At 45.2% G+C, this 15,968-nt stretch overlaps 1 protein-coding gene across 2 annotated transcripts in view; it reads right to left on the reverse strand.

Annotated features, from left to right (window-relative positions):
* Positions 1–15,968, reverse strand: part of tg (thyroglobulin) — a 38,274-nt gene that overhangs the window by 18,018 nt on the left and 4,288 nt on the right. Inside the window, exons 8-27 of one of the 2 annotated variants that reach the window (XM_080767947.1) lie at positions 15,339–15,536; positions 14,708–14,825; positions 14,021–14,223; positions 13,743–13,936; positions 12,627–13,029; positions 12,195–12,230; positions 11,546–11,800; positions 10,565–10,693; positions 9,562–9,639; positions 9,338–9,453; positions 8,903–9,014; positions 8,149–8,310; positions 6,622–6,816; positions 5,957–6,084; positions 5,249–5,399; positions 3,767–3,931; positions 3,270–3,413; positions 2,651–2,815; positions 1,214–1,318; positions 472–587 (exon numbers count right to left, since the gene is read on the reverse strand). In XM_080767947.1, the coding sequence (XP_080624073.1) occupies positions 472–587; positions 1,214–1,318; positions 2,651–2,815; positions 3,270–3,413; positions 3,767–3,931; positions 5,249–5,399; positions 5,957–6,084; positions 6,622–6,816; positions 8,149–8,310; positions 8,903–9,014; positions 9,338–9,453; positions 9,562–9,639; positions 10,565–10,693; positions 11,546–11,800; positions 12,195–12,230; positions 12,627–13,029; positions 13,743–13,936; positions 14,021–14,223; positions 14,708–14,825; positions 15,339–15,536 (3,173 nt within the window). Of the gene's footprint in view, positions 1–471; positions 588–1,213; positions 1,319–2,650; positions 2,816–3,269; positions 3,414–3,766; positions 3,932–5,248; positions 5,400–5,956; positions 6,085–6,621; positions 6,817–8,148; positions 8,311–8,902; positions 9,015–9,337; positions 9,454–9,561; positions 9,640–10,564; positions 10,694–11,545; positions 11,801–12,194; positions 12,237–12,626; positions 13,030–13,742; positions 13,937–14,020; positions 14,224–14,707; positions 14,826–15,338; positions 15,537–15,968 lie in introns of both variants that reach the window. The other variant, XM_080767946.1, reaches the window with a different exon arrangement.

Here is a 15,968-nt window from a genome sequence, read left to right on the forward strand (position 1 = left end):
GACGATATAACCTCATTGTCGGCTCTGTAGCAGTGGCCGGAAAAACTGTTGTTCTTCTGGATCGGACCAGTGAAGAAACACGGGGAAGGTTGCCATATATTAAATCGGTCGATGACATGTTTTGAGAGGCGTTAGAAATTGCATCATAGGCCAGCCAAGTCTATAGATTTTAATGATGCAAGTCTATGGACTTAATTGACTGCCAATGACATGTTTCTTCCTAATGTTGATTTCTGCCATTGACGTGATTTATGTGATAAGAGTTTTTTTTTTTAATTGATTCGGAAAGGTCTCGCTAATATCTACCGAGTAGTAACTTACCAGTCGCTGTAGGCAACGCTTGTGCATACACACCTGTGTGGAGGTGTTGCAGCGTGTGTTCTGTGTGTGTGTGTGTGTGTGTGTGTGTGTGTGTGTGTGTGTGTGTGTGTGTGTGTGTGTGTGTGTGTGTGTGTGCATGTGCATACACACCTGTGTGGAGGTGTTGCAGCGTGTGTTCAGTGTGTGTGTGCTGTACAGCTGACATTGTCTCTGCTCCTCCTCGGTGAAAACAGCCACGTGATGACAGGCCGGCTCTGTAGCGCACGCTGCAACACACACACACACACACACACACACACACACACACACACTGTCACATACACACAGAGCAGGCACGTGCACAGAAACTGTCACATACACACAGAGCACGTATAGGCATCAACGGGGGCTTAATTGTGTCCCGTCTGTAAAAAGTTCCACATGCAGACATGCTTTATCTATTGAAAAATAGCAGATCTACAAGCTCGTAGCGCGCCACAAGAAATCGATAATAACGACAACGTAGCTTTTTCAGAAAACTGTCAGGATGTAGAAGACATTTTTAGAATCTGATCTCGGGTTAAAATGGAGGTTAAAGGGATTATATGTAACTTTCAAAAAAGTGTTGGATCATTTCATCATCTATTTCCAGACAGCGTATATAGCTCAATTCAGTATTTACTAGATATTCATTTTTATCAGAACTTCCAAAACAATCCATTGTAACGTCAAAATCCATGTCCTTGGTTCTGGTGACTCATACACTGCATGTCCTCCTAATACGTGAGAGGGCTGTGTTTTTATTAAATGCTGTAATCATTTATTGTTGTATTTTTTCATTTTTTTTCATTGTGTTTTTCATTTTCCAAAAGGTATTAAAAATACACTGTACATGTGCGTGCGAGAGAGTTACCTTGGACACACGCTACCAGATCAGTGTTGAGAGTTGACAGAATGTCTGTGTCTTCAGCTCCAGTGAGAAGATCTGACCCGGGAACAGCCTCAAACCTGGACAGCACTGAAAACACATTCACACACAGTGAGTATAGAACTGACCCGGGAACAGCCTCAAACCTGGACAGCACTGAAAACACATTCACACACAGTGAGTAAAGAACTGACCCGGGAACAGCCTCAAACCTGGACAGCACTGAAACACATTCACACACAGTGAGTATAGAACTGACCCGGGAACAGCCTCAAACCTGGACAGCACTAAAACACATTCACACACAGTGAGTATTAAACTGACCCGGGAACAGCCTCAAACCTGGACAGCACTGAAACACACATGCACACACAGTGAGTATAGAACTGACCCGGGAACAGCCTCAAACCTGGACAGCACTGAAAACACATTCACACACAGTGAGTATAGAACTGACCCAGGAACAGCCTCAAACCTGGACAGCACTGAAACACACATTCACACACAGTGAGTATAGAACTGACCCGGGAACAGCCTCAAACCTGGACAGCACTGAAAACACATTCACACACAGTGAGTATAGAACTGACCCGGGAACAGCCTCAAACCTGGACAGCACTGAAAACACATTCACACACAGTGAGTATAGAACTGACCCGGGAACAGCCTCAAACCTGGACAGCACTGAAACACACATTCACACACAGTTAGTAGATCTGACCCGGGAACAGCCTCAAACCTGGACAGCACTAAAAACACATGTTTTCGCACACAGTGAGTAGAACTGACCCAGGAACTGACCCCTGACACCGGTATACTGGTGGTTACTTTAATTATTTGACATGTATCTATAAAGCTATCGTCATTTATCATATATCATCATATAATCATTCTTCCAAGTATTTTGTAAAATAGTGAAAGCAGGGAGATGAGGTCTGTGTAAGTTTGTGAATTGATGCCGTTGATGTTTTGTGGATGGGAATGATTTTAGCATCTTCGTGGGGGAAGTGCCTGTCAGAAATGATAAGTTACAGATGTGTGTGAATATTACTATGGTGTCTATTATGCTTTTGATTATTGCCATAGATAGATATTCCATTTAGTTGTAGTCCTAATTTAGTCATCTGAAATGTTTGTTTGTTTGATTTTGTCTAGTTTTAGTCGACTAAATCTACAGGTGATTTAGTTGACTAAAATGTATTTTTGGCGGGCCGTGACTGAAAACAGCCGACCTACAAGCTCACAACGTGTCACTCTGCGACGTGTTGTGAGCTTGTAGATCTGCTATTTTCGGAGCACGACACTGACACCGACTTCAGTCAAAACAAAAGAGTATTTTCTTTTTTTTGCAGAATTGGCGATACCATTAAAACGAAAACGCATGCTTCGTTGTGATTGGTTCCCGTGTGTGCGTACAGGTACCTGTGCACTGCTCGTCGGAGAGAGGCTCGTTGCTATTGGTCCAGACCAGATCGTCTCCCTGGGCGGAGACACACCTCCAGCCTCCCGATTGGATGTCAGGCTGAGCCGGCAGGAAGTCACCTGACCCCGAACACCGTAAGCCCCGCCTCTGACACGACGTCACACCTGAGGTGCGCACGTGCACAAACACACACACACACACACACGTTGTACGTACGCTCAAGTCAAATTAAAATAAAACTTCCAACCTTCTGACAGTATGGATCAATTCTAGAGATGGACGGATTTGGTGTATTTGGTCATAAGTTATCGGTCATACGTTCTATATCGTGCATCTCTATTCAATTCTTACATTTAGCAAGCAGCAGACCTTTACTTTCTCTTTATCTGATTTATGTATCTTTATTGACAAAACCTGCACACTGTAGTGTACACGACCATATTTGTACATGTGTCAAAAATCGACAAAAACAATCTGGAGAGTAGGAAGTATAGGGAATTTGCAACACTGAGAATAGCAGATCTACAAGCTCACGACACGACGCACTGCGATGGTGTCGTGGGCTTGTAGATCTGCTATTTTCTGCACGACGCCCCTCACAAAACTGGTGTGGCTCACATTGGCTGGCAGACGACGCTCCAATGGCAGAGCTGCCTCGGGGACACCTGAGACAGAAGTCCCTCCCCTCTTCTCCCTGATAGGTCCCCTCGGGACAGAGGAGACACGCCCCCTCTGCGGAGAAGGTCCCGGCAGGACAAACCACTGCAGAGACGGTAACAGACCTGAGTTAAAAACATTCACTTTGAAAGAATATATATTCAAAGATTTGCGCCACATTTCTACGATTTTTCAAAAATAGGAGACCTACAAGCTCGTAGCGCGCCACTCGGCTATTTTATCATGAACATTGGTGATGAGTTGATGACTATAATTATATGAAGATACGTTGAAAAATGGTGAAGTGGTCCTTTAACAGTCCTTTAACAAAAAACTGAAAAAAATGTTTGTTTTTTGTTTGTTTTTTTTTAAACGGCACTCCATCTTTAAACAGCTGAGTCATTGACTCACCACAACCTGCAGTACCATCGGTGTCCAGCAGGGGAACAGTGACTCACCACAACCTGCAGTACCATCGGTGTCCAGGCGGTAACCGGGCGAACAGCCAAAGCTTGGTGTTGTCGTGGAAACCAGCCGGGGTTCTGATGTCATCAGCGAGGGGAGGAGATTACCCAGAAGCCCCTGCAGCGCAGCCAGCAGCCTGCTCCCATCGAGGAACACACCTGGTAAACAAACAACATTAACGATACAATATAACTTATTTTGTTGTGTGTTGTTGAATAAGATTGTGTCCACGATTCCATGCTGTATTGATGCTGGTACTATTTAGGAGAGATAACAGGGCAAACGTTGATCACAATAACAACTCTTCTACATCCTCTAATTGTGTCGACTTCTTAGTAAATTAAGTAATGCAGATGTTTAATTAACAATAATTTTACTCTTGAGAGCGTGAGAGTTAAGAATCCATTTGGTTTCATTTTACACTCTCAAGAGTTAAAGAACTAGTAAGGTTTTCATTGGGTTACCGACTCTCCCTCATTAGGTTGAGAACCACATCGATGGTAAACGATACAATTAAGCTAAAACGATTACTTAAGCAATATTACACGAGAGGGTGTGCTTTACTGTCATGCACACCTGCGTTGTTTCAGGAACGTATCGAACCGATAGGCCAGTTCTGTAAGCAGCGCAGAAGTGCAATTAAGGACTTAACAGATACCGTTAAAAAAACACACGTCAACTCAATGTCACTATAGAGGGTATGAGCATGCTTAAAGTGAACTGGCACACCGAGTGGCAAAGCAACATGCAAAGTAAGTTTAACATTGTTTAATGCAATCAGACAGGACTTTTCTGTGTGGATGCATTGGGCTGTCGAGGCCAGAAAGTAGTTTTTTGCCACTCAATAGGCGTTCCTGCATAACGTCCGGGTTTGATGAGGATGTCACGCATACCCTCTATAACTAAGATATTTGCTAAAAAAAACACATATTTTTGTAATGACAGATGTCACTACGACCGAAAATGTTCCAAGGAAATTGCTAGCCTAGCAACCCAACCTCCGCTCCGCTCAGAGCAGAGAGATTTGAAGCACGGTTAGATGGCTGTTTTCAACCAATCAGATTGCTTCCCCGAAATGACCTGTTGAATAATGTTATATTATACCTAATAATGTCTGTGTTAGGGCCGATTCATACTCCTATTTTACCGCTGTTTCGGCGCTGTAGTGCCGAAATGATTTCGGCTCGTCAGAAGTTTTCAGTAGCACCGAAGAGATGACTTTAGGACGGTACCCCCCCCCCCCCCCCCCCCCCAAACCTCAAATGACGTCACATTGTAGACTTTTATTCTGCTCTAAAATAGGAGTATGAATCGGCCCTTACTGTTTAGCAATCATCTATAGTGATATCTGTCAATCATCAATAGTGATATCTGTCAATCATCAATAGTGATATCTGTCAATCATCAATAGTGATATCTGTCAATCATCAATAGTGATATCTGTCAATCATCTATAGTGATATCTGTTTGCTCACCGACATCGTGGAGGTCGGGTAGGTCAGGGGTCGGGAGGTCAGATAGAGAGGCCACCCACGTGACCTTTAACCTCATGATGTCATCGCTGTCGCACTGCACCTGCACCGAGGAGTCGTCACACACCGTCACCCAGTCACCTGACACAGGTAGCTGCACACGCACACACACACACACACACACACACACATATATATTATACACACACAAATGCTCAGCTGCCATTGTTAGTTAAGTACTTGAACCCCAAAATCCACGTGTCATGAGCTTGTAGATCTGCTGTTTTTGGAGAATATATGTGGTCAGATGGGTGTGTGTGTGTGTGTGTGTGTGTGTGTGTGTGTGTGTGGCTAACCTTCAGTGAACACACAGCAGTGATGAGTGGAGGTGTGTGTGTGTGTGTGTGTGTGTGTGTGTGTGTGTGTGTGTGCGTGGCTAACCTTCAGTGAACACACAGCAGTGATGAGTGGAGGTGTGTGTGTGTGTGTGTGTGTGTGTGTGTGTGTGTGTGTGTGTGTGTGTGTTGCTAACCTTCAGTGAACACACATCGTGGAGGTGTGTGTGTGTGTGTGTGTGCGTGGCTAACCTTCAGTGAACACACAGCAGTGATGAGTGGAGGTGTGTGTGTGTGTGTGTGTGTGGCTAACCTTCAGTGAACACACAGCAGTGATGAGTGGAGGTGTGTGTGTGTATGTGTGTGCGTTGCTAACCTTCAGTGAACACACAGCAGTGATGAGTGGAGTTGTGAGGTTGGAGCTGATGGAGGAACAGGACTGATGGTCGTCTACAGAGAGAGACATCTCTGCTGTCGAACGCACCGTCTGGAAGGCCTGGGATCCTGTATGTACAAACCATAGACTGTAAAACATGGACAAAGCGTTCCCCGGGTCTGACATGGACGTACAATGAAGCCTGTAATTCCTTGCACTGTAAGTCGCCATATTTCTAGATCCGTTTGGGCCCAGCTGGCCATTAGCTGGCTCCGTTTGGGCCCAGCTGGCCATTGGCTGGCCCAGACAACGAGGCAGGACTTCCCCCCTTACTCTTCGTTGGTTTATATTTTGACTGAACGGGGGGGGGGCTCCCGATCATAGACTGTAACGGTATAGCCACGCCCCTCAGAACATACGCGACTTTATTCATTTCATTAATTTTTTTAATAAATGGGACCATAATCTTCCAAAAAGAATATTATGACATGATGAATGAGACTTTAAACTAGTAACTGTAAGCAGAAAGTATTCATGACCATGTTTATTAAGGTAATACAGTCTGGGTGAAGTTGACAGCGCCACAACAGGCCATTATATTAACTTTCAGGAAGTCCCGATTTCCTCAGTGGCTTCATGAAATATGGTTAGGGTCAGGGTCTTACTCTGACACGCCGCGGCCAGCAGGGGGGTGTCTGCGTCCCAGCGTTGGTCCTCCAGCGCGCACAGGAAGCTGCCGACAGCAGGAAGCGCGTTCCGGTAACCGCGGTGACAGACGAGGTCGCAGCTCTGCGTGCCGCCCGTCGGCGTGCTGCAGAGCAGTGCACCATGGGTAATGACGGGGTGAGGACAGGCGGGTCCTACACCCAGACAAAGACACATGAAAGACAAACTGTGTAAAAAATCACACCCGTGTGAACTGAGTGGTGCAACTTCCCTCTCTCCCCTCCTCTCCTCTCCTCTCTCTCTCTCTCTCTCTCTCTCTCTCATATTAGCAGGCAACAGGCAGCACTAATACTATCTCTCTCTCTGTTTCTGGCAAACAGCGCCCCTACTGGTACTAATAGTCATTATACTCGTGCTCATGGCCACATAGGTGGCCACATAGGTAGTGGTACGCACGGACATTGCTGGTTGTAGGAGTGGTTGCACCACTCAAAAATAAGCTATTATGACTCGAGTCGTGACAAATCATGACAACAAATGTAGACGGCACTATAATTGCATTGTATATAGTCATAGCACGCCATAGTACATATGTATAGCATAGTACTATATATGTATAGTTTATATGTATAGTTTCATTATATAGATATTCCACTGTTACTTTCTTAGCTTACGCATGTTTCTTGATAAATGTGATGTATTCCCATGCTTTTGTTCTTGCTTAATGTAAGTCGCTCTGGATTAAGAGCGTCTGCTAAATGCCTAAATTGTAAATTGTAACAAACACAATATTTTGGACCAAACAAATAATTACAAAGAAGAAAAACAACAAAAAAAAGTGTTGTAACCTGCCGTTTTCTTCTTCTTTCTACGGTACGCACGGACATTGCTGGTTGTAGGAGTGGTTGCACCACTCAAAAATGAGAAGAGATCCAGTAGAACTAAAAGGCAAGTCATTTTTGCCTTCAAGTTTGGTTCCGTTCAGGTGTTGAGCTCGGCCCAAATACACAGTACATGTAATCGACTAAAATCTTATGGTATTTAGTCGACCAAATCTAGACTAAAACAAAAACTTTGCAGATAATTAAGACATATATTATTTTGTAAAATGACAACCATCTGTGCTGACTTTTTCTGTTTGGAGGACTATGAAAAACTGGAATTTTGTTTTAGGAAAGGTACTTTTGCTTTGGCAGACTTTTTATGCAGGGCGTGGGAAAAAAGGCAGAATGTTTTGTTTGTGTAAAAGAAAAAGAAGAAAAACGGAATAACAACAAAACAGATCTGTTTCTTGTACACAATGTAATATTGAAGCAATGTTATGGTGTGTCCTGTAAGTCCATGTGGGCTGGGCGCCTTTGGTGCATGACACAAAAATAAAGAAATCTATAATCTATAATAAAAAACTAAAATATGAGTAAAAAGTGGAATTTTATCCAAAATACTATTGACTTAAACTAAATCAAACTTTGCTGTCAAACTCGACACTGCATGGTGCTGACGTTCCGGGGGGGGAGGAGACTCACGGTCACATGACATGGGTGCGTTGACGCTGGCCCTCCTCCTGGTCCCGCCCACTTCCTGTCCATCCTCTGTCATGCACCAGCAGGAAGTGATGTCACACTGGAACGGGGCGAAGCTTCCGTCCGGCCGGCAGAGAGCGCCCTGCAGCTCGCACCAGCTGGGACCTGGGGAGGGGGGGGGGGGGCAGTCAGACAGATATTTTGTGAAGCCACTAAGGAAATCGGGATTTCCTGAAAGTTCATATAATGGCCTGTTGTGGCGCTGTCATTGGGCCCAAAAAAAACCCCATAGCCCCATAGAGGTCCATGTATTTGGGCCCAACTTCACCTAGACTGTATTACCTTTAAAAACATGGTCATGAATACTTTCTGCTTCCAGTCACTAGTTTAAAGTCTCATTTCTAATTTCATAACCAAAACGGATCTAGAAAGATGGCGACTTACAATACAAGGACTGACAGGCTTCATTTTACGTTCATGTTAGACCCGGAGAACGCTTTGTCCATATTTTTTACAGTCTATGGTGCACACACAGGCACTGACCAGTCACTGACCTGAGGAGGGGGGGTGCACGTGTTTTGACCGACGTACTGACAGTCCGACAGGCATTAGTCTGACACCCGATACCCCAAACCCTAACCTAACAGCGTGAATGTCATATTTTCACAGCCTGTATGTCATATTTTCACGGCCTGTAAGTCATATTTTCACAGCGTGTATGTCATATTTTCACAGCGTGTATGTGATGATGTCATACATGTGAATTGTCCTGCAGGGTCGAAGGCCGCGGCTCGCAGAACGTCTCCCGTCAGAGGGTTGACACACCAGCCTGCAGCGCCCTCTGTCTGCAGCACCGAGAACTGACCGCTCTGCGAACAAAACACACATCACAACGGTATGGGACGCCCATTCTTCCACGATCCTCCTCACTGTGTGTGTGTGTGTGTGTGTGTGTGTGTGTGTGTGTGTGTGTGTGCGCGTGCGCCACATACCTCCTCACAGCGTGTGTGTGTGTGTGTGTGTGTGTGTGTGTGTGTGTGTGTGTGTGTGTGTGTGTGTGTGTGTGTGTGTGTGTGTGTGTGTGTGTGTGTGTGTGTGTGTGTGTGTGTGTGTGTGTGTGTGTGTGTGTGTGTGTGTGTGTGTGTGTGTGTGCGTGTGTGTGCGCGTACGCGTGTGTGTGTGTGCCACATACCTCCTCACAGCGTGCGCTGTAGCCAGTGGTATTATGTCCATCAGACGTGATGTCAGAGCCTTTCAGCCAACCAGAGAGGAGAGTGTGGACACGCCTCCTCTGACAGCGAGACAGACCTGTGGGAGGCACACATAATGAGTGTGTGTGTGCATGCGTGTGTGTGTGCGTGTGTGTGTGTGTGTGTGTGTGTGTGTGTGCGTCCGTGCGCATGCCTATACACTTACACTTGGGCAGAGTTTTGGAACGGCTGGTCAGAGACTCAGGGATGTACTGTCCATCTTCATCAACACACCAACACTGACCTGCACACACACACGCACACACACACACACACACACACACACACAAAAACACACACACACACACACACACAAAAACACACACACACACACACACACACACACACACACGAAAAACATCACTTTTCTTACTTTTCGTTCTTTGTAACAATACTAGTATAAAGCGTCGCAGTCCCGTGGCCCTTTCATGACGATGCCAGGCCCAGGAAATTAATCCCAATGCATTTTTCCCATAGACATTTCAAAACGTATTTATTTAAAGACCTTTTTAAGCGTCGTACGAAGCCAACTCGAGTCGTGACAAATCATGACAACAAACACAATGTTTTGGACCAAACAGATAATTTTACAAAGAAGAAAAACATCAAAAAAAGTGTTTCTAATTATTTGTTCAGCCCGAAAAATTCTGTTTGTTGTCATGATTTGTCACGACAAGAGTTGGCTTTGTCCACGGCGTAAACGTCTTTAAATAAATACTTTCTGAAACGTCTATGAGGAAAATGACCGGCGATTTATTTTCCGGGACTCTCCCATCGGCACTTCTAATATAATTTATTTAAAGACGGTTACGCCGCGGACAAAGCCAACTTGGATTGTGACAAATCATGACAATGAACACAATGTTTTGGGCCGATCAAATCATTAGAAAGAAGAAAAGAAAGTCAGGAGACAACACTACGTATTTGTTTTGTTTTTCGTCTTATAAATTATTTGATCGGCCCAAAACATTGTGTTCATTGTCATGATTTGTCACGATCAGAGTTGGCTTTGTCCGCGGCGTAACCGTCTTTAAATAAATTATATTAGAAGTGCCGATGGGAGAATGCATTGGGGTTTCATTTCCTGGGCCACTCGCTTTTCTGAAAGGGGGAGGGACTGCGGCGCTCTATAGGGGTGTAACGATAGCTAATAATAGTATCTATGGAACCTGTGCTATGGTGACACTGCGTGCTGAGCCAGTCTCCTCGTTGGTCACACTGTGGCGTGTACGGCTGGTAGCCCGCTGGCCTCTGGCTCTCTGCAACGCTGTCATCTCTACGCCAGTACCACTGGAGAGCTGCACACAATTTACAATTTAGGCATTTAGCAGACGCTCTTAATCCAGAGCGACTTACATTAAGCAAGAACAAAAGCATGGGAATACATCACATAAAAACATTTATCATGAAACATGCGTAAGCTAAGAAAGTAACAGTGGAATATCTATATAATGAAACTATACTATAAACTATACATATATACTACTATGCTATACATATGTACTATGGAGTGCTATGACTATATACAATGCAATTCTAGTGCTGTCTACATAACATGCTGTAAGTCTGTATCAAATGCTATCTAAGTCTACAGAAATGCTATCACACGCACACACGCACGCACGAGCACACACACAAACCATATCACGATGTGACACATTGTGAGCTTGTAGAGATCGGCTATTTCCAAAACGATTTATGCACATTTTAAAACTTGAAAACGGGGCTCTGCATAATGAGTATATCCTACTTTTTACTTTTGGTGCTTTAAGTACATTTTGACGCCAATATACTTTTGTACTTTTTAACTCGAGAGCATTTAGAATTTCCGGACTTTTATACTCGTAACAGAATATTTATATACGTGGCAGTATTGATTTTAACCCATTTTGGTGTTAGCATCATGTTATGCTTTAAGCTATTGAAAAATAGCTTAAATATATAGCTTGTAGGTCTGCTATTTTTTGAAAAATCGAAGAACGACTGACATTTTTTTTATCTGATCTCAGGTCAGAATGGGTTGATCAGACCAGTGTGTGTCCAGTGGAAACCTCGTATGAATCTGATCTCAGGTCAGAATGGGTTCATCAGACCAGTGTGTGTCCAGTGGAAACCTCGTATGAATCTGATCTCAGGTCAGTGTGTCTTACTGGAGTAGGCGGCCAGCTGCAGCGCCGATCTGGAGCGGCTCAGCAGCAGCCCGTCGAATATCCGCGCCTGCTCCTCCGCCGCCCCCGATTGGCTCGCCACCAGGAGCTCCTCCTCCCCGGTCAGACGCAGGCCCTCGGCCAATAGGAACGCGTATCCCAGAGGGAGGCGGGAGGAGTTGGAGTTGGAGAGGAAGACGATGGTCTCTGCTTCCTGTCTGAAGGCGGTGACCTCGGCCAACGCCTCGGAGCACAGCGCTGGAGGAGGAGGAGGAGGTGAGGGCAGGAACTGGATTTAACACATCTAACGTAAGGTACTAGGTTTGTTAAATTTAGGTTAAAAAGATGATAAAAACGCAGAAAAACAAAACAATCAACAGCCAATGAAGGGCCCCAGGAGCCCTTCAAATATTACCGGGCCAGGGGCCTTCATGGGGGTTAATCCGTCCCTGGAAATGAGCTTGTAGACCGGCTATTTGAACAATTTTAAACTGCTTTTTTTTTTATAGTAAAACATGGCAAAAGAGTTTAGGGACGAGGGGTAAGGCAGCGCGCAAGATGGGGCCCGATGACTAAACAAAAACAAAATTCGCTGTCAAAAGTAAAACTGCTGTGTACAAGTAGAACCAGATAGAGCTTTAATGGGACTGACCTGGTCTGTTCTGAAGGGTCTGGGTCTGGGTCGATGCTGGGCCTGCAAACAGATACAGTAAAGAAAGAGTCAGGTAATATCTCAACAACAGATTCCGAGATGCAAATTCAATCTGGTTTCCCAGATTTAATTTGTGTTCATTTCTTATAATGAAGATTTATTTGTTTCCTATAAATTAACAAATATTGGTTTCAGTATCAGCCATCATGCATTTGCATTTCCAACTCCAGAAGCAAATATTTAAGTAAAAAATGTTCGCTATAAAAAAAACATAGATTTACAGATTTGTATTAATAATAAATAAAATAGCAGATCTACATATGAGCTTGAATATCTGCTCTGTTTTTGGAATATGATCCAACACTAAACATCTAAAAAAATACTGACTTTCGCAGTTTGTATAACGGATCAAATGCAGTGTAAAAAACCCACAGGTGAGAGCAGCGCCCCCTGCTGCCAGAGCCGTCGTCCTGCTGCCCGTCCTGCTGTCCACGCAGAAGCACCTGGCCCCGCCCCCGGCGCACTGCAGCGGCAGGAAGCCGCCGTCCTCCGCCGAGCATGCTGGGACATGGAGTTCCGCTCCGGCGGCCATGGCGCTCTTGGCCCGCAGTGCCCGCGCCCGCTCCGCCTCGCAGCGGGACGGGCAGCGGGCGCCGGGCCGCGACGCGGCGGCCACCTCCCGTCCGCTGAGCGGGTCCACGCACCAGCACTGAGCTCCGTCGCACTGGACCTCCTGGTAGAGACCGCCGGGGACGCAGCTCGGCACAAACATGGCCGCTGACGTCGCGTCTTCGATGCCGACGCCGGAGCACGACTGCAGCAGGGGGGTGAGTACCTTTTGGAGCAAAAAGACCATGATTTATTATTTATTGATTATCTATAAAGTTTCTAAACATAGACCGCAGCACGGGAGTCAATATCTTGGAGCTGAGTCGGTGATTTATGGATTGTTTTTATATTTCAACTAAACCATGACAATTTATTTAAGCAGTAAAAGCCACGTTGAGAATAAAGTCTCTTTTACGAGTGTTAACTGGCCAAGAGGATAAATAATGTTACACAGCTCTGCCAGTACCAACAACTACAGCACCATAAAAGGACAGACTACTAGGAAACTACAAGGAACCATGACCGTAGGGCCTAGGAAACTACAAGGAAGCATGACTGTAGGAGCTAGGAAACTACAATACAGTATAACATTCATACACACAGTCATACACTATAGGAAGCTCAATGGAAAAACCCGGAGTTGCACCACTCACTTCACACAGGTGTGATTTTTAAACTCACTACTAGGGGGATGACAAAAGTCAATTTGAGTCTGGTCTGTAGGTCTATAGGTCTGGTCTGTAGGTCTGTAGGTCATTCCTAACCTGACTCCGCCAGATGGAAGAGACACGTACTTGCTTCAATCACATTTGTTTCACAACGTACTTCCGTCTGGCATATCTGTTCTGACTGTAGCCCAATCGCTGAAGAAAGCTGTCACTTTTTTCAAGCTACTTGGCAGGTGATTGGATTAGTGTGCGTGCATCTGTATTCCGGTACCTGCTCCAGAGAGGCAGAGTGCGAGCTCCTCAGGCCCAGCAGGGTGCGTCTCAGAGCATGGAGGAAGGCCGGGGACTCCAGAGTCCTGCTGAACAGCAGCACCAGCTGGGTGTTCTCCTTCACGTCCTCACCACTCACTGCAGCCAGCTGAGCCAACGCTCCTCTCTCCCCCACCGTCCCACTGAAGTTCAGGGCTGAGGGAGGCAGAGGTTTACATAGTTAAACTTAATGAGATCTCTGCTGTCGGGAAGACACCACCTAAATTCTAAATGTTTCACCTGCAGCGTTCTTGAGGAACTTCCCTCCGAACAGGTTCTCCTGGAGGCGCTGAGGGGAGGAGGAGCGGGCCAGAGCCTCCAGCGCCAGGCCCACGGAGGGGAACAGCCCGTGGAGGACGTCGGACAGTCCGGTCACGATGGACGGAACCACGGGAGATCCTCCGAGGAGGTCCTTGACGGGCTGGAGGAGATCAGTGCAGGAGCTGGACGGAGGTACGGAGCCAAGGTTATTATGGTTTAACAAACTAACTAAATAACCCAAACAAAAGAAAATAATAATAATGATAATAATCATTAACCGAACTAAATTAAAACTCAAATTAAAAACAATGACTAGTTGAAACTGTATTGTGTGATTACAAAACTAACTAAAGGTTTTAGTTTCTCCCATTATCAACTGCACCTGAATATATATATATTTTAAATTGTATCTTTATTTAAAAAAATATATTACACATTAGGCCTACTTAATCTGACCACTTTTTTTATCCTGCCCAAAGTTTGAAGAACAAAAAACCTAAAACTAATAAACTCTAAACTTAAACAAATTTTAAACTAACACACAAGTAAAAACAAATCAGCAAACCCGCTCTAACAACTAACTAAAACTAACTGAATTAGAAAAGAAAAAAAATAGTCAAAACTAACTAAAACTATAATGAAAAGTCCACTCCAACTAATTGTAACCTTGATGAGGAGTCCGGGAGGCCAGAGGAGGAGGTTCTGCTGGGTGGTTCCACTGGACCAGAGAACAGCCTGGAGAGAGCCTGGCGCCTCTGGGCCGGACACGACGCAGAACCTGCATCTAGACATGCATCACAATATAAACACACCTCATCCTTCAGGACACGACGCAGAACCTGCATCTAGACATGCATCACAATGTAAACACACCATCATCCATTTTACAACCCATTATGATAATGATGATCATGATAATATAGTGAGTGTGTGGCAAAGTGAGTTAGACGACATTTAACGTCGTTTAATGCAATCAGATAGGACTTTTCTGTTTGGATGTCTGGGCTGTCCAGGACAGAAAGTAGTTTTTTGCCACTCAGTAGGTTTTCCCGCATGATGTCACACGCAAGATTTGAATATATATCTTTTCAGAGCGAACATTTTTAAGTCAAATCTTTGCTTCTGGGGGGACGGACAGATGGGGGTCCACGGCCAAATACAGATAATTCTGGTGTCCTTGACATGAAAGAAGTTGACACCACCGCACTGACATAGATTGATTTTTCATAAAACTATAGGATTAGGATTTAGAAGACATTCTATTTTATAATGGTGTAATGGTTACTCTTCTCACCACAGTCCACAGAGTCTCCGTCGAGCCGTCGGGATCCAGGCAGCTCGGTGCCCGTGGTGGGCTCCACGCACCAGCACTGTTGTCCTCCCGCCTGCAGGCACTGCCTGGCAGAATACCGCCCCCTGCTGGACTCACACTGTGGTACGTACGCACTGGACACCTGCTCTGATGCACGCCGCTGATCCTCACACGCCGTGGGACCTAGGAAACCACAAGGAAGCATGACTGTAAGACCTAGGAAACCACAAGGAAGCATGACTTTAGGACCTAGGAAACTACAAGGAAGAATGACTTTAGGACCTAGGAAACTACAAGGAAGAATGACTTTAGGACCTAGGAAACTACAAGGAAGAATGACTTTAGGACCTAGGAAACTACAAGGAACCATGACTGTAGGACCTAGGAAACCACAAGGAACCATGACTGTAGGACCTAGGAAACCACAAGGAACCATGACTGTAGGACCTAGGAAACCACAAGGAAGCATGACTGTAGGAGCTATGAAACTACAAGGAAGCATGACTGTAGGGCCTAGGAAACTGCAAGGAACCATGACTGTAGGACCTAGGAAACTACAAGGAACCATGACTGTAGGAGCTAGGAAACCACAAGGAAGCATGACTGTAGGACCTA

This window comes from Protomyctophum bolini (assembly GCF_963924005.1).
Source record: "Protomyctophum bolini genome assembly, chromosome: 7".
Classification (NCBI taxonomy): Eukaryota; Metazoa; Chordata; class Actinopteri; order Myctophiformes; family Myctophidae; genus Protomyctophum; species Protomyctophum bolini.